This window comes from Trachypithecus francoisi, unplaced genomic scaffold (genome assembly GCF_009764315.1).
Source record: "Trachypithecus francoisi isolate TF-2019V2 unplaced genomic scaffold, Tfra_2.0 Lachesis_group1, whole genome shotgun sequence".
In the NCBI taxonomy this organism is placed as follows: Eukaryota; Metazoa; Chordata; class Mammalia; order Primates; family Cercopithecidae; genus Trachypithecus; species Trachypithecus francoisi.
The window spans coordinates 140,812,613-140,839,732 of NW_022681454.1; the positions used below are offsets into that span (position 1 = coordinate 140,812,613).

Consider the following 27,120-nt stretch of genomic DNA (forward strand, 5'->3'; position numbering starts at 1 on the left):
AAATTGGTAAATCTGTAGAGGTAGAAAACAAATTAGTGGTTTCTAAGGGCTGGAGGAATTGGAAGTGGCTGCTAAGGGGTAAGAGGTTTCCTTTTGGAGTGATGAAAATGTTCTGGAACTAGATAATGGTGATGGGTGTGCATCATTTTGAATGCATTAAATGCTACCAACTGTACACTTCAAAATGGTTCAAATGGTAAATTTATATTATGTGTATTTTACTACAGTTTTAAAAATTAAGTGTATGTACATTACTTAGAACAGTGCATGGCACAAAGTAAGTGCTATATCAGTGTTGGTTATTATTATTCAGAACCTGCCTATGTACGGAACCCAACCTGCTGTATATAAATCCAGGGATGGAAATACCAAAGTTGATTAAATAGCCTTTTATAGAACTTTGTACACTACAAACAAAGATGACATCATTTTTCCAGTGCTTACATATAATAATTTGGGTTAGACAGAAATTTTTAATAAATATCCCAAATAAATTGTATAGGTCATAGTCTATGACCAACGTACAAAAATTAAAGACTTCTTAGAAAGCAGAGATTGCGTTTGTTTAGTTTACTTTTTAAAACATATTAAGACTTGTCCTGATTATATTGTATGGTTCTCTTTGCAGAAAATTTAGAAAGTATTTAAAATGAGAAAAAAAAATACCTTACAATCCCAACACCCAGAGATAAACCCGGAATTTTTTTTTCAACATTTTTGCTTAGTTTTAGTCTAGCTCATTTATCACAGAAAACTACATAGATAGGTACTTACTAAAGATGTGGATATGATAATAATGGCTGGAAATCTATGATGTAAAAAGGTAGGTCCAGCCTGATTTTGTCAGCACCATATAAGTAGGGTTGGGGTTTTTTTGGGCAAAAGAGATTACATTTGCAGTTGGTGTCAAAATATAACCTATAAAGATAACGTGGGGGAAATTTCTCAAAAATATACTTCTCAAATAGGCTCACAGCTGTTTTGAATAATCTTCTAGAAATCAAGGTGAAAAGAAATTTATCACAAGAATGTTAAGCTAAATTTCCTCATTTAAAATAACTACAAAGTAAGTTTGAGATACCATCCGTACTTTCTCCTCTATTCAGACCTTGTCTGCAAAGGAGTTCACAGTGGGTGTCCCTTTCTTTCTAAAAACCCTATTTCACACCATGCAAAAGATATTTATAGGTTTGGCAACTAGTCCAGCTCATCTCAGGCTGCATTTTGGGGATTCGTTGAGGTTTACAGATGAAAAGTGATTGCAGATACCATATACTCGGTGCTTTATAAAATAGGCATAAGAAAACTGAGGCCCACAAGTGTTAAATGATTTTTCATGGTCAAGCTAGTCTGCCACAAAATTCTGGTCATCTGTCATTTGTCATTTTGAGTAGTTGATATTGACTGCCTACTATGTGGCTGACAACGTGTGGGACACATAAGCGAAGACACAGGTTTTTCTTTTAAAGAATTTATAGTCATGTATTCCCTGGCATACAGTTCCTGTAACTCTTTCCTGTACCAATTAAATAGACAGCTAGCAAGGCTCTCTTCTTGGATCCCTGAAAAAAAAAAAAAAAAAAAGAGACGCCTTGTTTCTTCACTTAACATGTGCTTTTCAGACTGATGTACCTTCAGGGGTATGAATCAGATGCACAGGGTAAAAATGAGCTGTCTATGCGGAGCACTCACTGTGTCTAACCAGAGGAAAACATCTTTGCTTTCCTCCTCCCCTTCCTTCTCTCTCTTCCCTCCCCTTCTCTCTTCTCCCTTCTTGCCTCCTTCTCTCTCTCCCTCCTCTCTTCTTTCCTTCCTTCTTTTTTTCCTTCTTTTCTTTCTTCCTTCCTCTCCCTCTCTGCTTATCTCTCCTTCTCCCTCCCTTCACTTCCTTCCTTGCTTACTCAACCAATATGCTACTATAAGTACTAATCGGGAACTGTGCTAGATTCTGGGGATACACGGATGAATAAAGTAGGCATGATGATATCATACCAGTCCCTTTGTTTCCTCTCATTAAATTAGTATATTATGACCTAGAATGCAAATTTTGTATGAATTTTTAAGTAAAACCAAAACTTTTGGAGACTCCTGGTTTATGCCATAATTTCCTAGTTGAAGTGATATAGTACTGTATTTTCAAATTGGTTCTTAGCTTCAGAATCTGATTTTCAGATAAAAGCTCCAGCTTTTCCTTGAAAACACTAACTTACCTCCTGTCTCAGAATTTTTGCTCTTGCTCTTCCCTCTGCCATCCGTCCTCTTTTCCCAGAATTTTCAGGATTAACTCCGTCTCCTTGTTCTACATTTAGCATAAATATCATCTACTCAGAAAATAATTCCCTGCTACCCTTTTCTTAAGCAGTTTTTGCCATTCATGTTTATCATTTTACCTGGTTTTATATGCTTTGTATTATTTTTGACTGTTTTTATCTTATTTTAATAAGATAGTTGTTGTTCTGTTTATTGTCTGTGTTCCCTCTCACCATCCACTGTGCCCACCCTCCAAGTATCCTCCAGCGGAGCCCATTTGTCTTCCTGCTGTGGGCTCAGTGCCTGGTTCACAATCTGACACATAATGACTGAATCATCAAATGAGTGCAGGAATTCAGGGACTGGGAATCAAGTCATATTAGAAAAAATGGATTCTCCATTTGGAAGAAGATCTCTGGTAAGTTGAGAATTAGAAATATCAGCTTTATTCTTAAGATTCCTAGAGAAAGCAAGGCAATCATCTTTTTTTCATAGCCAAAAAAAAAAAAAAAAAGAAAAGAAAAGAAAAAGAAAAAGACTTCATCATGTTTTCTCTTCAGCTAATGAGTATGGGGGAAAAGCTTGCTCTTACACCTTTCTGCTATACTATAAAGTAGCCACATCAAGAGAGTTTCCTTGGAGGGTTTCTGACGCTATGAAGATGATAACAGCTTGGGTACTGGAGACCATTGTAGCCTTCAGGGTCATCTTGCCCCAATGACCTCTTTATCAAGTGTCATTTAAGGCTTTAATTCACTATCTGCTTGTGTAGTTGTAGAAATTAAAAAAAAAGATCATTTCTTTGCCAGGAACCCTTTCCAAATTTGGGGCACTTGTAAGTCACACAGAGTTTTCCCAAATGCTAGGCACACCCCCAGTAGAGTATGCAGTGTTCAATTTTGTTTGAGTTACACCCAGTATGGTTTGCCCCATGGAGCAACACAAAGAATACATCTCTTTTATAGTGCTAGTGTAATAGCACTATAAATACATGAATATATATACAAATATTATACTACATCCCTTTCACTTGCTTTCTTTTCTTCAAACTAAATATTTTCATACTTTTCTGATTAAAAAATTAGAGTAATGATGTTTGTTTTCTGTTTTTGTTTTTTTTTTCTGTGATTTTCTTTTCTCCCTGACTTTTCAAAAATCACCAATCACATACGTAGGTTTGTTCCCTAGTCTATAATTATCGGTAGCTACTACTTATTTTAATAACACTTATATTATTAATACTTATTTATCATGATAGTTAATTCTAATCATAGAAAATGCACAGTAAGCTTAACATTTTACTTTGTTTCAGGCATCAGTAAGTGTATTCCATTAAATACTTTGTTTAGTCTTTATTATTATGAGGCAAGTACCAGCATTGCCTGCATTTTACAGATGAGGACACATAAAAATGAGGGCATATAATTTGCCTTAATGTTCCCCAGCCTTGAGAAGTAAAACTAGATTTGAACCCAGTTCTGTCTGATCCTCATGCCTGTGCTCTTAACTATTATACTATTTTATCCTCCCCTAGGGTATCTGAGAAAATGCCCATCTCTCTACCCTGTATGCTACAGAGTGCTCAGTAGATCCTTGATGCTTGCTCTAACTTGGGTTACAACAATGTCTAATAGACTCAGAATGTTTCAAGCAACTGCCTGACCTCTGTGTGCTGGGTGGGCACTAGTATTGCTAACACATAAACACTGCACTTGAGAGGAGGTTTAACTATAATATTCTCAGAAAGAGGCCAAAATCATGTTAATTTAATACACTAAATTAATAATTAAATTTAAATTAAGTTAAATTCAAATTATTGAATTAATACAATTTAATAATAACACTATGATATTTCTTTATTTTAATGGATTTAGATTTCTCCCAAAACTCACGCGACACCTAAGCCAGTAAGGATTGTTTTTGTTTTTTTTTTCTTTCTATGTGACACTTTAGTAATGGACCCACAGAGAAGCGAACAACTCCCCATGGTTTCAGTGTTCATGCTTTTGGCTTCTTGCCATTGGGCAAAAGTAGGAAATTATATCTTTTGAAAACTAAAAGCCATATAGCTACCAACACCTTCATTAATAACTCTTTAGTTTGGAAATGAATCTCCTTATAACTCAAACAAAGCAATACATTTATTCATACAGAGGTATTTCTCATAGCATTTGATAAAATTATTTTAAATCTAGCTAGACTTAGAATTGAAGTAAACTTCTCATACTAGAAAACTGGATTCAGCCATAAATACTGGGCTCCCTTGTGTCATTTTCCCCACATTGGTAGCTGAGTTCCAGTAAAATCCATCCACCAGACTGGAATAGGAAGTACTACTCATTTATTCATTTAAATAAGATAGAACTAAAATAGGGTAGTTTATATTTTATTCTATGATCTTACACCCAATATAACAGAACCAAGATGAAATAAAGTCACTTACCTGACAATAGTAATACAAAGATTATTTTTCCATACATCCTGAGATCATGAGCTGGCTCCTAAAGTTAGTGCAAAAAAATTACCAAAGACAACTGTAAGTGTCAGTGTCTGGCCTTAGCCTGCTAGCTGTTATCTTCCAGGCCCACCTTCCTGCAGCCATCATCAGCTGATAGGCAGGGGAGGCATTTTAAATGATGCAAGTTGTTAAGCACCTGTTAATAAAGATACATGGATATCTTGGGGCTATGAAAGTGGCAAGTAAAATTTTCACTGCCAGGAACAGGCTTCTACTTGTGATATTAACTTTGCATAAGTTAAGTGGGCATGGCAAGGTGGTAGACAGGAGCCACCCAACTGGACAAATAACTGGACTGTGAATCTTTGAGGCCAGGGCACGTGCCAGACTGAGGCAGCTGTTGTGGAGCCATGGACCGCCTCATTTCTAATGTTGAGACCTTGTGGTCCAAACGAAAGTGACTTCCTATATGTGAAATGAACATGTTTGAGAAATTTAAATCATTTGAGTGTTCTGAGGTTCTGAAAGACTCCCAAACTCATGGTGAGTCACACAGCAATGTAAGAGATGTGAGATGCAACAAATCTTTCATTGAAAATAGAATTTGAACTGAAGAGCTAGTGCCTGCACAGCTATGAAACCAGTGAGCTGTTTCTCTCTGAAATATACCTTGCTAAGTAAACATAAGTGAATACCAAGACGATAAATGCAAACAGTCAGAAACAAAACCCAACAAACCAAAAACCCTGTCATTAAAGTAGGTTAAAGTGAAGGCTATGGAAATGTGAGGAAGCTCAGTTTTAAAGGGAGGCAGAACAAAAAATATAAATTAGGTCTGAAATGGTTCAACAGAAGGTGATTGGATACTCCATCTAAATCATCTTACTTCCTGTAAGATTTTTGTGAAAATCTTTCCTGCCTGACCCAGAAAATCAATTTGCTATGTGAGCAATTTGCCACGTATATCATACATATTTACCCAAAGTGTGGTTTAAAAAAATCATTTAGGAAGTTAATGTTTGCAGCTTCAGAAAACTGGGCCACAGAGAAAAAAAAAATTATTTACTGGAGAAAAGATGGAGATAAGTATTTGCAGAGCATCCCAGAGAGGGAGGAGCCTGAGGTTGAGGGACTAGTGGATGGAGGGAGCAGAGATGCAGACTTGGGGGAGACGGAAGAATGAATGACACAGAGGGGGTAATCTGAGAAGCAGGACAAGGATCGAGAGTGCCTCTCAAAGCCCTGCCAATTCATGTAAAACAACTGCAGCAAATTTTATAAAAAAGTTAAAATTAAACAATATGCAATAAATTAATGCCTTCCATAAATTCAGTGTTTGTTATGGCTGGATATCAGGTTGTGTTGCAGGAATTGTGCTCAAGAGTCAGCCAAGTAAAGGAAATGTTGTTGATATTCATATAAGCAGTAAGAATTATTTCATATGATTTTATATTGACAAAGGGAGAGCAATTAGCATGAGTCTTAAAAACACTATTTCTAAAAATGGGTAAATAAATGTCACCATTCTTACAATGGACTATTGGAGCAACTATTAAAACCATATTTTCAAAAATAGTTAAAGATATGGAAACTCAGGATAAAATGGATAAGTGGAAAACAGCAAGATCTCAAAATTGCATATACACAAATAAAATCTTATTTGATTCTTTTTTCCTCTGGGTTGTGCTACCTTCACCTGGAATACACTTACTCCTTTTTAGGTGGCCTCCAATTCTGCTTAGGGTCTCAATTGAATAGTACTTCCTCCACGAAGCCTTCCCTGACTTCCTGTCTTTGTCAGGTGCCCCTGCTCTATACGCGTATGGTTCCGTCTTCTTCCCTTATCATAGGACTTGTTACACTACATTGCAATCATTGTGTCTCCACTGGACTACAGTTTTTAAGTGAGCACACTCTGACTATGGCTATCTTATTTACCAATGAGTGCTTGGGGCACATTTGGCAATAAATATTTCTCAACTCAATAAATGATAAATGAATATTGCAGTGCAGAGGAAAGCAACTTCTCACGGGCAGTCCTGGGGTGTACAGGCTGATCATTTTTTATATATACTGTGGGTAACCTACGTCTTATCCTAATTTCAGGTTCCCTCCAGTATGGAGGTCCCTTGCTAAGGCAGGAAGGGGAAAAGGAAAAGGAAACTCAGCCTAAAATTCAGCTTTCATACCTTCTTCAGCCTGAACTGGTCAGAGTCTGAGAGTGCTTTCTCTTCCATGACCTCCCACTTTCCCTTTCTGCAGAATCACATCGTTAGCTATTCTCTAAACTCCTATAGTGCTGACCAATGTCCGTTTATTAACACCTGTCTCAGGTTGTTCTGAACAATCCGTTCCTTTGTATTTGTGGGTCCTGTCTCTGTTGTTCTGTTTCCAGCACCTGGCACAATGCCCTACAGAGTACCTGGCCCTATTAAAGTAAGGCAAAACCTGGAGGGTTCTCAGTAGGGAAATTAGAGGTCAGATTCAGCACCTCACACAGGGTGTGAGGAAGCAGAGCCTTACAGTGCCCTCTAGTGGCGTATCTGCACAATGAAAGGAAAAATGTGAGCCCTGAAAATGCAACAGAAAAAAATAGACATCAGATTACATTTTTCTCTTTCAGGTATTCCCCAATCTTCTTTAAATTTTTCAAAAATATTTTTACTTAAATACACATTCAGAATTATCATAAAATTCTACCTTCGAGTTATATCATGCAAATTATTAGACAACTCCACATCTTTTAAGAATTTTGACTCTTTGCATAAAATAAAACAAGTACTTCTGAGACCTTTGATCAAACATAAAAAACTTATCAAATTTTCTCGATATTGTATGTCTTTAGGCTATTTTTAATTGTCTGAGTCATTTCTATGACGTAGTTAAGAGGATGAAGTTCAATGTTATAACCTAGGAAAGTCAACTTGGATTGATCAACACAAACTTGTACCTTACTTGTTTCATGACAGAGAACCATTCATTTTTGTGAATTACTTGTCTCTGAACTATTTTAGGCTTAGATTATTCCTGAAGATGGTTGCATGCTAGTCTTATCTGCCAGTGGAGAAGTCTGCTTTTCATGTTTTGCATGGAAGAGTGGAGAATAGGAGAGAGGCAGGAAAGTTGAGGCACAGTCGTTTGTACTACTAGTCTCCTTGGTACCTTGTCACCTTAGAATTGTCCAGCCTGCTTTGCCAGAGTAGTCTAAGAGCTTTCCCTGACTTTTGTGATGTTTATCATTTCAAAAGTTTTTTAAAAAGTTTAAAAAAACTACAAGGTAAGATAAATCTAACACTCAAAATAACCCTGTTAGAGAGGCAGAACAGATATTAGCATTCTTATTTTATATATAAGCAAACTATAGAATGGAAAAGAGATTATGACTGTATTACTTGATTTGATTTGCCCTAAGTGTTTTTTAAACGTATGGATTTAGCTGCCAACATTTAAAAAGAAGGTATATTTTAATTAAAAATCAGGAAGGGATTTAATTAAAAATTCGGCTCCTCTTACAGGAAGATCTGGCAAGAGTTAGCATGTAGTTCTACATTGTGACAATCCATGAGAGCTAGGGACTGACTGTCTCTTGGGACAAATAGGCTTTCTTGAGTCTGGTAAGTGCTCCACCTGATGCTTGCTTCCATTTCTTAGATTAGGTTCTACTGTGCGAAGGCCTCAAAATCTCAGTGTCTTGCAGCAACACTGGTTCATTTCCTGCTCACATTACATTTGGTCTATGATGGCGACAAGTTCCAGGATCCAGACTGAAGGAGCCACCCCCATTTGGAACATGCTGTTCTTGTTGCAAAGGGTGGGGAGAAAAGGCCAAATAAGGAATGGCTTTTAATGCTTCCTCTCAGACATGGTACATGTTTTTTTTTTTTCTCTCACATTCTATTGACCAAAGTAAATCACTGGCCAAGCTGACTTCAATGGGACAAGTAAATATAATTCTTCCAAATGGAAGTCCTGCAAGTCATATGTCAATGGTGAGGATATATAAAACACTTACGAGAAGGGCACTAATAATTGGGAGCAAAAACACAGTCCATCACATTCATTTGTACTCTTTCTAAGCTTTTGGCATTTGGGTTTGGAAATCAAATTTATTTAGGAGTCTTCTTCAACATCTTCTAGTGATGAGATTTCTTTAACACAGTTTTCAGTTTCCTTTCCTTAAAATTATAATGAGATGTGATGTGTGTTGAATAAACCCCAGAAGTGAGAAACTCTCATCACTACAACGGTGACATAGGCAGTGAAAAACTGTTCCCAGTTGCCTCTAAGTCCACTGTACTGTACTGCTGGAATCAGGTATCATACATAATCTTTCTGCTGAGAATTGATAGGTCCAGCTTGTTCTACATCCAAATAATAATTCAACAAATGATTTGTGAGCACCTACCGGGCACCGTGACAAGTGTTGAAGACACAACCTCCAGTAACTCACGTTTCCCTTCAGGAACTGACAGCTTAATTGGGAGACAAATAAATTAAGAAGGGAATTGCATTTTGGCATGTCAAATGGATGACAGTAGTAAGTCAAGGGTGTTACAAGAGTACATAAGAGGGGGTACCTAACTCAGACTTGGGGTTCTGGAAAGGTTTTCCAGAGCAAGCAATGAGACCTAAAGGATGAGTAGCCAAGTCACAGGAGAAGTAAGAACATTTTAAGCAGAGGAAACAGCAAAAGCAATGGTCTGATATCAAGAAAGAGAGAGAGAGTGCAAGAGTACACAATGTAATTGTTTTCAAAACTGTTTGAAATTTTAATCTCGCACTTGTTCTTTTCAATGTCTAGGATATCAATTCATTCTGCTGTTTACCTTTGTAAACATGAATTTAACCTTGGTTCTTTATATGAATACTAGAGGAAGTATATTGATAAAAGATAAGGAACAAATATGTAGTAGTTTCTAAGATTTATTTTTATTAAAATGTAACACAAACTGTAAGTGTATAACTCATATATATATACACATACATATACACACACACACACACACGAGTATATGTGTTAAACTGTCACTTTTGATCTGTCCCCAGTGTCTGTCTGCAAGACACTAGATTTTGAGGCCTTACTACAGTAGAATCTAATCTAAGAAATGGAAACAAGCACCAGAAAATCAAGACACAGAACATTCCAGACGTATTCCAGGGATCATGGTGGATGGGAGGCAGGACTAGATTGCCGCTCCCACTTGGACAAAGAAGCATGTGGAGTGTTGCATCACGAACTTTGACTGCAGGGATCAATCAGGAAAGCTAAGAGAACCCACAGATCCTCTGAAGGAAGCAGATTGCTCCTGCAGGTCTCAGGAGACACCCCAAATGATGTGAGAGCCCAAACTGCAAACTGTGGAAGTAGGAAAGGGGAACAGTCAGCTCCTGAACGCACCTTAACTGGGGAATCTAAAGGTCTAGATCACAGGAGAAGATTCTGACCTTACTCGGAACTGAGTCAATTTAGAAAGCCAAGAGAAATACAGGGATAGAGGAAGCAGTGGGAAAAGCCCTCTGGGCTCACTGGGTTCCCTAGCCAGCCATTTCTGCCTGGTCTCATAGGGGTCCTTGAGGAGGGCTACCAGAGGCACTGGGAAAAGGTCACAAAGAGAAGGAAACTTCCAGCTGAACTTTGTAACAATTTGAACAGATTGAGAAGTCTCCTGGCCAGAACTTGGGGAACCTGGGGGAGGCCGTGAATCCAGTGTGCAAATGCCACAGGCAGGGAAACACGTAAGTCCTACTTGCTTTTGCAGTTGGGAGGCAGGTAGCCTGGGGCAAATTCTCAGCCCTGCTCACCCACTGCCTGGAAACAGACTCGGTGCTGTTGTAGGGGCTGTGGTGGGAGTGAGACCAGCTCTTTGGGTTACATGGGAGCTGGGTGAGGCCTGTGACTTCAGCTTCCCTGACAACCTGCATGACACAGTAGAGTCAGCCATAATTCTCCCAGGAACATAACTCCATTGACTTGGGAACCACATCCCTATCCCCCACAGCAGCTACAGCAAGACCTGTCCAAGGAGAATCCGAACTTAGACATGCCTAGCCCTGCCCCCACCTAATGGTTCTTCCCTACCCACCCTGGTAGCTGAAAACAAAGGGTATATACTGCGGGGAATTCTAGGGCCCTGCCTACCACCTGTTCCTTCCTGTACTAACACAGCTGATGCTCTCGTGAAAGTGCCACCCCCTGGCAGGAGGCCAACCAGCACAAAAACAGTGCATTAAACAACCAAATCTAAGGACCCTCACAGAGTTCATTTCACCCCTCTGCCACTTCCACTGGAGCATGTGCTGATCTCTATGGCTGGGAGACTCACAGATGGTTCACATCACAGGACTCTGTGCAGACAACCCCCAGTACCAGCCAGCACCTGGTAGACTTGCTGGGTGGCTAGATCCAGAACAGGGATAGCAATCACTACAGCTCTGCTCTCAGGAAGCCACATCCCTAGGAAAAGGGGAAGAGGACTACATCAAGGGAATACCCTGTGGGACAAAATAATCTGAACAACAGCCTTGAGCCCTAGACTTTGTCTCTGACAGAGCCTACCCAAAAGAGAAGGAACCAGAAAGCCAACTCTGGTAATATGCTAAAACAAGGTTTTTTAACACCCCCTAAAAATCACACTAGCTCAAAGCAGTGGATCCAAATGAAGAAGAAATCCCTGATTTACCTGAAAAAGAATTCTGAATCAATAGAAAAAGAGGGAATCCTCCCTAACTCTTTTTATGAGGCCAACATCATCCTGATACCAAAGATGGCAGAGACACAACAAAAAAAGAGAATTTTAGACCAATATCCCTGATGAACATCGATGCAAAAATCCTCAATAAAATACTGGCAAACTGGATTCAGCAGCACATCAAAAAGCTTATCCACCATGATCAAGTGGGCTTCATCCCTGGGATGCAAGGCTGGTTCAACATTCGCAAATCTATAAACGTAATCCAGCATATAAACAGAACCAAAGACAAGAACCACATGATTATCTCAATAGATGCAGAAAAGGCTTTTGACAAAATTCAACAGCCCTTTATGCTAAAAACGCTCAATAAATTCGGTATTGATGGAACGTACCTCAAAATAATAAGAGCTATTTATGACAAACCCACAGCTAATATCATACTGAATGGGCAAAAACTGGAAAAATTCCCTTTGAAAACTGGCACAAGACAGGGATGCCCTCTCTCACCACTCCTATTCAACATAGTGTTGGAAGTTCTGGCTAGGGCAATCAGGCAAGAGAAAGAAATCAAGGGTATCCAGTTAGGAAAAGAAGAAGTCAAATTGTCCCTGTTTGCAGATGACATGATTGTATATTTGGAAAACCCCATTGTCTCAGCCCAAAATCTCCTTAAGCTGATAAGCAACTTCAGCAAAGTCTCAGGATACAAAATTAATGTGCAAAAATCACAAGCATTCTTATACACCAGTAACAGACAAGCAGAGAGCCAAATCAGGAATGAAATTCCATTCACAATTGCTTCAAAGAGAATAAAATACCTAGGAATCCAACTTACAAGGGATGTCAAGGACCTCTTCAAGGAGAACTACAAACCACTGCTCAGTGAAATAAAAGAGGACACAAACAAATGGAAGAACATACCATGCTCATGGATAGGAAGAATCAATATCGTGAAAATGGCCATACTGCCCAAGGTTATTTACAGATTCAATGCCATCCCCATCAAGCTACCAATGACTTTCTTCACAGAATTGGAAAAAACGGCTTTAAAGTTCATATGGAACCAAAAAAGAGCCCGCATTGCCAAGACAATCCTAAGTCAAAAGGACAAAGCTGGAGGCGTCACGCTACCTGACTTCAAACTATACTACAAGGCTACGGTAACCAAAACAGCATGGTACTGGTACCACAACAGAGATATAGACCAATGGAACAGAACAGAGTCCTCAGAAATAATACCACACATCTACAGCCATCTGATCTTTGACAAACCTGAGAGAAACAAGAAATGGGGAAAGGATTCCCTATTTAATAAATGGTGCTGGGAAAATTGGCTAGCCATAAGTAGAAAGCTGAAACTGGATCCTTTCCTTACCCCTTATACGAAAATTAATTCAAGATGGATTAGAGACTTAAATGTTAGACCTAATACCATAAAAACCCTAGAAGAAAATCTAGGTACTACCATTCAGGACATAGGCATGGGCAAGGACTTCATGTCTAAAACACCAAAAGCAACGGCAGCAAAAGCAAAAATTGACACATGGGATCTAATTAAACTAAAGAGCTTTTGCACAGCTAAAGAAACTACCATCAGAGTGAACAGGCAACCTACAGAATGGGAGAAAATGTTTGCAACCTACTCATCTGACAAAGGGCTAATATCCAGAATCTACAAAGAACTCAAACAAATATACAAGAAAAAAACAAACAACCCCATCAAAAAGTGGGCAAAGGATATGAACAGACATTTCTCAAAAGAAGACATCCATACAGCCAACAGACACATGAAAAAATGCTCATCATCACTGGCCATCAGAGAAATGCAAATCAAAAACACAATGAGATACCATCTCACACCAGTTAGAATGGCAATCATTAAGAAGTCAGGAAACAACAGGTGTTGGAGAGGATGTGGAGAAATAGGAACACTTTTACACTGTTGGTGGGATTGTAAACTAGTTCAACCATTATGGAAAACAGTATGGCGATTCCTCAGGATCTAGAACTAGATGTACCATATGACCCAGCCATCCCACTACTGGGTATATACCCAAAGGATTATAAATTACTCTACTACAAAGACACATGCACACGTATGTTTATTGCGGCACTATTCACAATAGCAAAGACTTGGAATCAACCCAAATGTCCATCTGTGACAGACTGGATTAAGAAAATGTGGCACATATACACCATGGAATACTATGCAGCCATCAAAAAGGATGAGTTTGCGTCCTTTGTAGGGACATGGATGCAGCTGGAAACCATCATTCTTAGCAAACTATCACAAGAAGAGAAAACCAAACACCGCATGTTCTCACTCATAGGTGGGAACTGAACAATGAGATCACTTGGACTCGGGAAGGGGAACATCACACACTGGGGCCTATCATGAGGAGGGGGGAGGAGGGAGGGATTGCATTGGGGAGTTATACATGATATAAACGTCATGCACATGTACCCTAGAACTTAAAGTATAATAAAATAAAAAATAAAAAAATAAAAGAAAAAAAAAGCTAATCAGGGTGGCACCAGAAAAGGCAAAGCCCAATTTAAGGAAGGGGAAAAAAATAATACAAGAAATGAGGGGAGAATATTTCAATTAAATGGATAGCATAAATAACAAACAACTAAAACTTCAAGTAAAAACGAATGCACTTACAGAAATGGAAAATGCTCTGGAAAGTCTCAGCAATAGATTTGAACAAGCAAAAGAAAGAACTTCAGAGCTCGAAGATGAGGTTTTCAAATTAACCCAAACCAACAAAGACAAAGAAAAAAGAATAAGAAAATATAAGCAAAGCTTCCAAGAAATCTAGGATTATGTTAAACAATCAATCTAAGAATAATCAGCGTTCTTGAGGAAGAAGAGAAACCTAAGTTTGGAAAACATATTTGGGGGAATAATCAAGGAAAACTTCCTGACCTTGCTAGAGACCTAGACATCCAAATACAAGCTCAAAGAACACCTGGGAAATACATTGCAAAAAGATCATTGGCTAGGCACATTGACATCAGGTTATCTAAAGTTAAGATGAGGGAAATAATCTTAAGAGCTGTGAGGTAAAAGGACCAGGTGACCTATAAAGGAAAACCTATCGATTAACAGCAGATTTTTCAGCAGAAACTCTATAGGCTAGAAGGGATTTCGGCCCTATCTTCAGCCTCCTTAAATAAAATAATTATCAGCCAAGAATTTTGTATCCACTGAAACTAAGCTTCATAAATGGAGGAAAGATACAGTCTTTTTCAGACAAACAAATACTGAGAGAACTTGCCACTACCAAGCCAGCGCTACAGGAACTGCTAAAAGGAGCTATAAATGTTGAAACAAATTCTGGAACAACATTAAAACAGAGCCTCTTTAAGGCATAAATATTACAGGACCTATACAACAACAACAACAACAACAACACAAGGTATACAGGCAAGAAATAGCACAGTGAATGGAATGGTACCTCACATCTCAATACTAACATTGAATATAAATGGCCTAAATGCTCCACTTAAAAGATACAGAATTGAAGAATGGATAAGAATTCACAAACCAACTATCTGCTGCCTTCATAAGACTCACCTAACATATAAGGACTCACATAAACCTAGGGTAAAGGGGTAGAAAAACACATTTCATGCAAATGGAACCAGAAGCAAGCAGGAGTAGCTATTCTTATATTAGACAAAACAAACTTTAAAGCAATAGCAGTTAAAAAAGACAAAAGAAACGTTATATAATGACAAAAGGCCTTGTCCAAGGAAAATGTCACAATCCTAAACATATATGCACCTAACACTGGAGCTCCCAAATTTATAAAACAATTATTAATGAAGCTGATACATGAGATAGACAGCAACACAATAACAGTGGGGGACTTCAATACTCCACTGAGAGCAATAGACCGGTCATCAAGACAGAAAGTCAACAAAGAAACAATGGATCTAAGCTATACCCTGGAACAAATGGACTTAACAGATATTTACAAAACATTCTACCCAACAACCACAGAATATACATTCTGTTCATCAGCACATGGAACTTCCTTCAAGGTAGGACATATGATAGGTCACCAAAATGAGCCTCAATAAACTTAAGAAAATTGAAATTATATCAAGCACTCTCTCAGACCACAATGGAATAAAACTGAAAATCAGCTCCAAAAGGAACCTTAGAAACCATACAAATACATGGAAATTAAATAACCTGATCTTCAATGATCATTGGGTCAAAAATGAAATCAAAATGAAAATTTAAAAAATTCTTCAAACTGAAAGACAATATTGACACAACCTATCAAAACCTCTGTTATACAGCAAAGGTGATGCTAGGGGGAAAGTTCGTAGACCTAAATGCCTACATCAAAAAGTCTGAAAGAGCACAGACAACCTAAGGTCAGACATTAAGGAATTATAGAAACAAGAACAAACCAAACCCAAATCCAGCCAAAGAAAGGAAATAACTAAGATCAGAGCAGAACTAAATAAAATTGAAACAAAAAAATACAAAAGATAAATGAAACCAAAAGCTGGTTCTTTGAAACGGTAAATAAAACTGATAGACCATTAGCAAGATTAACCAAGAAGAGAGAAAATCTGAGTAAATTCAATAAGAAACAAAATAGGAGATATCACAACTGACACCACAGAAATGCAAAGGATCATTCAAGGCTACTATGAACACCTGTCCATACATAAACTAGAAAACCTAGAGGAGATTGATAAATTCCTGGAAAGATACAACCCTCCTAGCTTAAATCAGATAGAATTAGAGACCATGAACAGACCAATAACAATCAGCGAGATTGAAATAATAATTTAAAAATTACCAACAAAAAATGTCTAGGACCAGAGAGATTCATGGCAGAATTCTACCAGACATTCAAAGAAGAATTGGTACATATCCTATTGACACTATTCCACAAGATAGAGAAAGAGGGAATCCTCCCTAAATCATTCTATGAAGCCAGTATCGTCCTAATACCAAAACCTGAAAGGATATAGAAAAAAGAAAACTACAGACCAATATCCCTGATGAACATAGATGCAAAAATTTTTTTTTTTTTTTTTTGAGACGGAGTCTTGCTCTGTCGCCCAGGCTGGAGTGCAGTGGCCGGATCTCAGCTCACTGCAAGCTCTGCCTCCCGGGTTTAGGCCATTCTCTCGCCTCAGCCTCCCGAGGAGCTGGGACTACAGGCGCCTGCCATCTCGCCCGGCTAATTTTTTGTATTTTTTTTTTTAGTAGAGACAGGGTTTCACCGTGTTAGCCAGGATGGTCTCGATCTCCTGACCTCGTGATCCGCCCGTCTCGGCCTCCCAAAGTGCTGGGATTACAGGCTTGAGCCACCGCGCCCGGCCGCAAAAATTCTTAAAAAAATACTAGCTAACTGAATCCAGCAACATGTCAAAAAGATAATCCATATGATCAAGTGGGTTTTATACCATGGATGCAGGGATGGTTTAACATATGCAAGTCAATAAATGTGGTACACCACATAAATATAATTAAAAACAAAAATTACATAATCATCTCAATAGATGCAGAAAAAGCATTTAACAAAATCCAGCATCGCTTTATGATTAAAACTCTCAGCAAAATCAGTATACAAGGGACATACCTCAATGTAATAAAAGCCATCTATAACAAATACACAGCCAACATAATACTGAATGGGGAAAAGGTGAAAGCATTCCCTCTGAGAACTGGAACAAGACAAGGATGCCCACCCTCATCACTCCTCTTCAACACAGTACTGGAAGTCCTAGCCAGAGCAATCAGACAAGAGAAAGAAATAAAGGGCATCCAAATTGATAAAGAGGAAGTCAAACTGTCACTGTTTGCTGATTATTATTTTCCCAAAAAACCCTAAAGACTCCTCCAGAAAAAACATAGAACTAATAAAAGAAGTCAGCAAAGTTTCTAGATTCAAAATTAATGTACACAAATCATTAGCTCTTCTATACACAAACAGCGACCAATCTGAGAATCAAATCAAGAACTCAACCCCGTTGACAATAGTTGCAAAAAAATAAAATAAAAATAAAATACTTAGGAATACACCTAACCAAGGAGGTGAAATATCTCTATAAGGAAAACTACAAAACACTGCTGAAATAAATCATAGATGACGCAAGCAAATGGAAACACATCTCATGCTCATGGATGGGTAGAATCAATACTGTGAAAATGACCATGCTGCCAAAAACAATCTACAAACAATGCAATTCCCATCAAAATACCAACATCATTCTTCACGGAACTAGAAAAAACAGTCCTAAAATTCATGTGGAATGAGAAAAAGAGCCGGCATAGCCAAAGCAAGTCTAAGTAAAAAGAACAAATAGGCACATAGACCGATGGAACAGACTAGAGAACCCAGAAACAAACCCCAATATGTACGGTCAACTGATCTTCAACAAAACAAACAAAATCATAGTGTGGGAAAAGTACATCCTATTCAACAAATGATGCTGGGCTAATTGGCAAGCCACATGTAGGAGAATGAAACTGGATTCTCATCTCTTACCTCATACAAAAATCAATTCAAGATGGATCAAGGACTTAAATCTAAGACCTGAAGCTTAAAAATTCTAGAGGACAACATTGGAAAAACACTTCTAGACATTGGCTTAGGCAAGGATTTCATGACCAAGAATCCAAAAGCAAATGCAATGAAAACAAACAAACAAATAGCTGGGACTTAATTAAATTAAAGAGCTTTTGCACAGAAAAAGGAACAGTCAGCAAAGTAAACAGACAACCCACAGAGTGGGAGAACATCTTCACAATCTATACATCTGACAAAGGGCTAATACCCAGACTCTACAACAAACTCAGACAAATTAGCAAGAAAAAAACAAGCAATCCCATCAAAAAGTGGACTAAGGACATGAATAGACAATTCTCAAAAGAAGATATACAGATGGTCAACAAACATATAAAAAATGCTCAACATCACTAATGATTGGGGAAATGCAAAACAAAACCACAATGATACCATCTTACTCCTGCAAGAATGGCTACAATAAAAAAATAAAAAATAATGGATGTTGGCATGGATGCAGTATACAGGGAACACTTCTACACCACTGGTGACAATGTAAACTAGTATAACCACTATGGAAAACAGCATGGAGATTCCTTAAAGAACTAAAAGTAAAACTACCATTTGATCCAGCAATCCCACCACTGGCTGTCTACTCAGTGGAAAATAAGTCGTTATAAGAAAAAGATACTAGTACACACATGTATATAGCAGCACAATTTACAATTGCAAAATCATTGAACCAATCCAAATGCCCATCAATCAATGAGTGGATAAAGAAACTGTGGTATACGTATACGATGAAATACTACTCAGCCCATAAAGAGGAATGACTTAATGGCATTCACAGCAACCTGGATGAGATTGGAAACAATTATTCTTTTTTTTTTCTTTTTTATTATACTTTAAGTTCTAGGGTACATGTGCACAACATGCAGGTTTGTTACATATGTATACCTGTGCCATGTTGGTGTGCTGCACCCATCAACTCGTCAGCACCCATCAACTCATCATTTACATCAGGTATAACTCCCAATGCCATCTCTCCCCCCTCCCCTCTCCCCATAATAGACCCTGGTGTGTGATGTTCCCCTTCCAGAGTCCAAGTAATCTCATTGTTCAATTCCCACCTATGAGTGAGAACATGTGGTGTTTGGTTTTCTGTTCTTGCAATAGTTTGCCGAGAATGATGGTTTCCAGCTGCATCCATGTCCCTACAAAGGATGCAAACTCATCCTTTTTGATGGCTGCATAGAATTCCATGGTGTATATGTGCCACATTTTCTTAATCCAGTCTGTCACTGATGGACATGTGGGTTGATTCCAAGTCTTTGCTATTGTGAATAGTGCTGCAATAAACATACGTGTGCATGTGTCTTTATAGCAGCATGATTTATAATCCTTTGGGTATATACCCAGTAATGGGATGGCTGGGTCATATGGTACTTCTAGTTCTAGATCCTTGAGGAATCCCCATACTGTTTTCCACAATAGTTGAAACAGTTTACAATCCCACCAACAGTGTAAACGTGTTCCTATTTCTCCACATCCTCTCCAGCACCTGTTGTTTCCTGACTTTTTAATGATTGCCGTTCCAACTGGTGTGAGATGGTATCTCATTGTGGTTTTGATTTGCATTTCTCTGATGGCCAGTGATGACAAGCATTTTTTCATGTGTCTGTTGGGGAGACAATTATTCTAAGTGAAGTAACTCCAGAATGGAAAACCAAACATTGTATGTTCTCTCTCATAAATGGGAGCTAAGCTATGAGGATGCAAAGGCATAAGAATGACACAATGGACTTTGGGGACTCAGGGAGAAAGGGTGGGAAGGGGTTGAGGGATAAAAGACTACAAATTGTGTGCAGTATATACTGCTTGGGTGATGGGTGCACCAAAATCTCACATATCACCACTGAAGAGCTTACTCATGTAACCAAACAACCCCTGTTCCCCAATAACCTATGGAAATAAAAAATTTAAAACTAAAAATAAAATAAAGGAAATAGAACATTTTCTTTTTTTAAAATATTTTTTATTATACTTTAAGTTCTAGGGTACATGTGCATAACGTGCAGGTTTGTTACATATGTATACTTATGCCATGTTGGTGTGCTGCACCCATCAACTCGTTAGCACCCATCAAGTCATCATTTATATCAGGTATAACTCCCCAATGCAATCCCTCCCTCCTCCCCCCTCCCCATGATAGGCCCCAGTGTGTGATGTTCCTACTCATCTGACAAAGGGCTAATATCCAGAATCTACAAAGAACTCAAACAAATATACAAGAAAAAAACAACCCCATCAAAAAGTGGGCAAAGGATATGAACAGACATTTCTCAAAAGAAGACATTCATACAGCCAACAGACACATGAAAAAATGCTCATCATCACTGGCCATCAGAGAAATGCAAATCAAAACCACAATGAGATACCATCTCATACCAGTTAGAATGGCAATCATTAAGAAGTCAGGAAACAACAGGTGTTGGAGAGGATGTGGAGAAATAGGAACACTTTTACACTGTTGGTGGGATTGTAAACTAGTTCAACCATTATGGAAAACAGTATGGCAATTCCTCAAGGATCTAGAACTAGATGTACCATATGACCCAGCCATCCCACTACTGGGTATATACCCAAAGGATTATAAATTATTCTACTACAAAGACACATGCACACGTATGTTTATTGCGGCACTATTCACAATAGCAAAGACTTGGAATCAACCCAAATGTCCATCTGTGACAGACTGGATTAAGGAAATAGAACATTTTCAATACTTTCAGTAATTTCTCTCTTGCTCCTTTTCAGTTAATAACTATCTTTGCATTGATGTAATGACTACTCTGACTTCTAATACTATTGATTAGTTTTGTCTGTTCCTGAACTTCCTATGAACCAAATGATACATTATGAACCCTTTTGTGACTGGTTTTCTCTCCACACTCAACATGAAGTCTGAATCCTTCATTCAGGTTGCTTTTGCATAGAAAGCAGAATTTTCTTTTATATTACTGTGGTTATCAGGCTGATTCAGCACCCTTTATTGAAAAGACCACCTTTTGCCCACTGAATTGCTACAGAAGCTTTGTCACAAATCAAGTGACTATGTAGTATGTGGGTCTTGCTGAACTCTATTCTGTCCCCTTTTCTACTCCTCTTTTGTGTCAGTACGATATTGTTCTGATTTTGTATCTTTGTTGTAGAGTAAAACTTCTTTCACCTTTGTTTTTTCAAGGTAGCATTTGATATTTTACGTCTTTGAGGCAGGAGGTAGAGATGCCCTTTCACCTATTAGTTTTATAATAAGGTTGCTAATTTCCACCAAAAGAATGTCCTGGAATTGCATGAAATCCTTAAATCTTTTGGGGAGGAATTGAAACCTTAACAACATTGCATTTTCCAATCCACTAACACAGTATCTTACTCTATTTAGTTTGGTCCTTTTTGGTTTCTCTCATCAATATTTGGTAATTATTTATGCAGAAGTCTTCCTCATTATTTGTTAGATTTATGCTATTGAATGTGGCTTGTTTACTTTAAATTTTCAATTGTTTATTTTTATATAGAAATACAATGTTTTCATTTTGATTTTATATCTAGTTATCTTTCTAAAATTCACATTAATTCTAATAGTTTTATGGATTATTTTGCATGTCCAATGTACATAATCCTGTTAATCTGTAAATAATGCTAGATTTATGTTACATGTATGTCCGTGCATGCACACACACACACACTTGCTTGTTTTGCACTGTCTAGAACCTGCAGTAATATGTTTAATAAAGTGATAGCAGTAGACACATTTTATCAAATAAAACAGTTGTATTTCTAGTTATGAGAAACTTTATCATGAAAGGTTGTTAAATTTTATCAAGTGCTTTTCCTGCTGCTATTGCAAGTATCGTATCATTTTCCTCTTTTTATCAATAAATGTTATTATTTACGTACTTCTATTTTTGAGTTCTGTTTTTTATTTTTTTCTGGAAAAGATTAAGATGAGGTATTTTTGAATTTTAAAATGACATTTTATTCTAGAGTAAAACCAATTTAGACATAAGGTATCAGTTTTTATATATAGTCAGATTCAGTACGCATATCTTTTAAGATTTATGAATTTACATGTATAAGAGCTAATACTCTGCTGTTTCTTTTTTTTTTTTTTTGAGATGGAGTCTCACTCTGTCGCCCAGGCTGGAGTACAGTGGCCGGATCTCAGCTCACTGCAAGCTCCGCCTCCCAGGTTCACGCCATTCTCTTGCCTCAGCCTCCCGAGTAGCTGAGATTACAGGCGCCTGCCACCATGCCCGGCTAATTTTGTTTTTGTATTTTTGGTAGAGACAGGGTTTCATCATGTTAGCCAGGATGGTCTCCATCTCCTGACCTCATGATCTGCCCTCCTCAGCCTCCCAAAGTGCTAGGTTTACAGGAGTGAGCCACCGCACCCAGACTATTTCTCTTTTTTACACTCTCTTTTCAGGTTTTGTTAGCAAGGTTTTATTGTATTCATAAATAGAAAGCTTTTTCAATAATCTGAGTTTGTGTAAGATTGAAATTAATTATTTCTTAAATGTTGAAAAACTTTACAATAAAATCATCCAGACCTGACGTTTTCTTTGTAAGAAATGTTTTAATTTCTTTAAATTATGAATTCAACTGGATTTCACAGATATAACTTCTTTATCAAAGTACAATTCAGTTTTCTTTTTTTTTTAAATTATACTTTAAGTTCTGGGGTACATGTGCAGAAGGTGCAGGTTTGCTGCACCCATCAACCCGTCACCTACATTAGGTGTTTCTCCTAATGCTATCCTTTCCCTACACCCCTACCCCCTGACAGGCCCCAGTGTGTGATGTTCCCCTCCCTGTGTCCATGTGTTCTCATTGTTCAACTCCCACTTATGAGTGAGAACATGCGGTGTTTGGTTTTCTGTTCTTGTGTTAGTTTACTGAGAATGATGGTTTCCAGTATCATCCATGTTGCTGCAAAGGACATGAACTCATCCTTTTTATATGGCTGCATAGTATTCCATGGTGTATATGTGCCACATTTTATCTATCATTGATGGGCATTTGGGCTTGTTCCAAGTCTTTGCTATTGTGAAGAGTGCCACAATAAACATACATGTGCATAGGTCTTTATAATAGAGTGATTTATAATCCTTTGGGTATATACCCAGTAATGGTATTGCTGGGTCAAATAGCATTTCTAGTTCTAGATCCTTGAGGAATTGCCACACTGTCTTCCGGAATGGTTGAACTAATTTACACTCCCACCAACAGTGTAAAAGCACTCCTATTTCTCTACATTCTCTCCAGCATCTGCTTTTTTCTGACTTTTTAATGATCGCTATTCTAACTAGCATGAGATGGTATCTCATTGTGGTTTGATTTGCATTTCTCTAATGATCAGTGATGATCAGCTTTTTTTCATATGTTTGTTGGCTGCATAAATGTTTTCCTTTGAGAAGTGTCTGTTCATATCCTTCACCCACTTTTTGATGGGGTTGTTTTATTCTTGTAAATCTGTTTAAGTTCTTTGTAGATGCTGGATATTAGTCCTTTGTCAGATTGATAGATTTTCTAAATTTTTCTCCCATTCTGTAGGTTGCCTGTCCACTCTGATGATAGTTTCTTTTGTTGTGCATCGTATTGGAAGTTCTGGTCAGGACAATCAGGAAAGAGAAAGAAATAAAGGGTATTCAGGTAGGAAAAGAGGAAGTCCAATTGTCTCTGTTTGCAGATGACATGATTTTATATTTAGAAAACCCCACTGTCTGATCCTAAAATCTCCTTAAGCTGATCAACAACTTTAGCAAAGTCTCAGGATACAAAATCAATGTGCAAAAATCACAAGCATTACTATACACCAATAACAGACAAACAGAGAGTCAAATCGTGAGTGAATTCACATTCACAATTGCTACAAAGAGAATAAAATACCTAGAAATACAACTTACAAGGGATGTGAAGGACTTCTTCAAGGAGAACTACAAACCACTGCTCAAGGAAATAAGACAGGGCACAAACAAATGGAAAAACATTCCATGCTCATGGATAGGAAGAATCAATATCATCAAAATGGCCATACTGCCCAAAGTAATTTATAGATTTAATGCTATGCTGATCAAGCTACCATTGACTTTCTTCACAGAATTGGAAAAAAAACTACTTTAAATTTCATATGGAACCAAAAAAGAGTCTGCATAGCCAAGACAATCCTAAGCAGAAAGAACAAAGGCGGAGGCATCAGGCAACCTGACTTTAAACTACACTACAAGGCTATGGTAACCAAAACAGCATGGTACTGGTACCAAAACAGAGATATAGACCAATGGAACAGAACAGAGGCCTCAGAAATAATACCACACATCTACAACCACCTGATCTTTGACAAACCTGATGAAAACAAGCAATGGGGAAAGGATTATCTATTTAATAAATGGTGTTGGGAAAACTGGCTAGCCATATACAGAAAGCTGAAACTGGATCCCTTCCTTACACTTTATACAAAAATTAACACAAGATGGATTAAAGACTTAAACATAAGACCTAAAACCATAAAAACCCTAGAAGAAAACCTAGGCAATATCATTCAGGACATTGGCATGGGCAGACTTCATGACTAAAACACCAAAAGCAATGACAACAAAAGCCAAAATAGACAAATGGGATCTGATTAAATAATCTATTTCTTTTTTTAAAAAAAAAACTTTTATTTTAGGTTCAGGGTTACATGTGCAGGTTTATGTCACACATAACAAACCCCTGTCATGTCATAGGGGTTTGTTGTACAGATTATTTTGCCACACAGGTACTAAGCCCAGTACCCACTAGTTATCTTTTCTGCTCCTCTCCTCCTCCCACCCTCCATCCACAAGAAGACCCCAATGTGTGTTGTTCCCTTCTTTGTGTTCGTGAGTTCTCATCATTTAACTCCTACTTTTAAGTCAGAACATGTGCTATTTGGTTTTCTGTTCCTGCATTAGTTTGCTAAGGATAATGGCCTCCAGCTACATCCATGTCCCTGCAAAGGACATGATCTTGTTCTTTTTTATGGTTGAGTAGTATTCCATGATATATATGGAATTTTCTTTATCCAGTACAACATCAATGGGTATTTAGGTTGATTCCATGTCTTTGCTATTGTGAGTAGTGCTGCAATGAACATACATGTGCATGCATTCCTTTTTTATTTTTATTTTTTGAGATGGAGTCTCTGTCGCCCAGGCTGGAGTACAATGGCACAATTTTGGCTCATTGCAACCTCTGCCTCCTGGGTTCAAGCAATTCTCCAGCTTCAGCCTCCCAAGTAGCTGAGATTACAGGCACACACCACCACACCCAGCTATTTTTTTTTTTTTTTTGTATTTTTAGTAGAGACAGGGTTTCACCATGTTGTCAGGCTGGTCTTGAACTCCTGACCTTGTGATCCACCTGCCTCGGCCTCCCAAAGTGCTGAGATTACAGGCATGAGCCACCATGCCTGGCCATATGAATGCATCTTCGTGGTAGAATGATTTATATTCCTCTGGGTATATACCTAGTAATAGGATTGCTGGGTTGAATGGTAGTTCTTTTTATAGTTTTTTGAAGAATCACCACACTGCCTTCCACAATGGTTGAACTAATTTACATTCCCACCAACAGTGTGTAAGTGTTCCCTTTTCTCCACAACTTTGCCATCATCTGTTATTTTTTGACTTTTTTTTCTTTTTCTTTCCTTTTTTTTTTTTTTTTTTTTTGAGACGAAGTCTTGCTTTGTCCCCCAGGCTGGAGTGCAGTGGTGCAATCTCGGCTCACTGCAAGCTCCGCCTCCTGGGTTCACACCATTCTCGTGCCTCAGCCTCCCGAGTAGCTGGGACTACAGGTGCCTGACACTGCACCGGGCTAATTTTTTGTATTTTTAGTAGACGGGTTTCACCGTGTTAGCCAGGATAGTCTCGATCTTCTGACCTCGTGATCCACCTGCCTTGGCCTCCCAAAGGGCTGGGATTATAGGCATAAGCCACTGTGCCTGGCTGGCTTTTTAATTATAGCCATTCTGACTGATATGAGATGGTATCTCATTGTGTTTTTTATTTGCATTTCTCTAATAATCGATGTTCAGCTTTCTTTTCATGTGCCTGTTGGCCACATGTATGTCTTCTTTTGAAAAGTGTCTGGTCATGTTCTTTGCCCACTTTTTAATGGGGTTACTTGTATTTTTCTTGTAAATTTGTTTATGTTTCTTGCAGGTACTAGATATTAGACCTTTGTCAGATGCATAGCTTGTAAAATTTTCTTCTGTTCTGTAGGTTGTCTGTTCCCTGTGTTGATAGTGCCTTTTGCTGTGAAGAAGCTCTTTAGTGTAATTAGATCCCATTTGTCAATTTTTGCATTTGTTGCAACTGCTTTTGGAATGAAATCTTTGCCCATTTCTATGTTTAGAATGGTATTGCCTGGGTTTTCTTCCAGGGTTTTTATAGTTTTGGGTTTAACATTTAAGTCTTTAATGCATCTTGAGTTGATTTTTATATATGTGTAAGGAAGGGGTCTAGTTTTAATCTTCAGCATACAGCTAGCCAGTTATCCCAGCTCTATTTATTGAATAAGATGTCCTTTTCCTATTGCTTGTTTTTGTCAGCTTAGTCAAAGATAAGATGGTTGTGGGTGTGCAGCCTTATTTCTGTGTTCCATTGGTCTATGTATTTGTTTTTGTACCAGTACCATGCTGTTCTTTTGTGTTCCATTGATCTATACATTTGTTTTGTACCAGTACCATCTTCTCTTTACTGTTCCATTGGTCTATACATTTGTTTTTGTACCAGTACCATGCTGTTTTGATTACTGTTGCCCTGTAGTATAGTTTGAAGTTAGGTAGCATGATGCCTCCAGCTTTGTTAATTTTTCTTAGGATTGCCTTGACTATTTGGGCTCTTTTGTAGTTTCATATGAATTTCAAAATACATCCTTTTTTTAGTTCTGTGAAGAATGTCACTTATTGTTTGATAGGAATACCACTGAATCTGTACATTGCTTTAGACAGAATGGCCATTTCAATATTATTAATTCTTTCTATCCATGAGCATGTAATGTTTTTTCCATTTGTTTGTGTCATCTCTGATTCCTTTGAGCAGTGTTTTGTAATTCTCATTGTAGAGATCTTTCATGTCCATGGTTACTTGTATTT

General features: G+C 38.0%; 1 protein-coding gene across 5 annotated transcripts in view; it reads right to left on the reverse strand.

Moving 5' to 3' along the window:
* The window catches only part of GYPA (glycophorin A (MNS blood group)), a 46,920-nt gene extending 41,952 nt beyond the window's left edge, over positions 1-4,968 (reverse strand). For 2 of the 5 annotated variants that reach the window (XM_033215368.1, XM_033215364.1), the window contains exon 1: positions 4,694-4,968. Coding sequence is in view for 2 of the 5 variants with exons in the window: in XM_033215365.1 (XP_033071256.1) it covers positions 4,694-4,730 (37 nt within the window). In the remaining 3 variants the exon portion in view is untranslated. Of the gene's footprint in view, positions 1-2,210; positions 2,300-4,693 lie in introns of all 5 variants that reach the window. The other 3 variants (XM_033215369.1, XM_033215365.1, XM_033215372.1) reach the window with 3 other exon arrangements.
* Between the last annotated feature and the right edge of the window lie 22,152 nt (positions 4,969-27,120).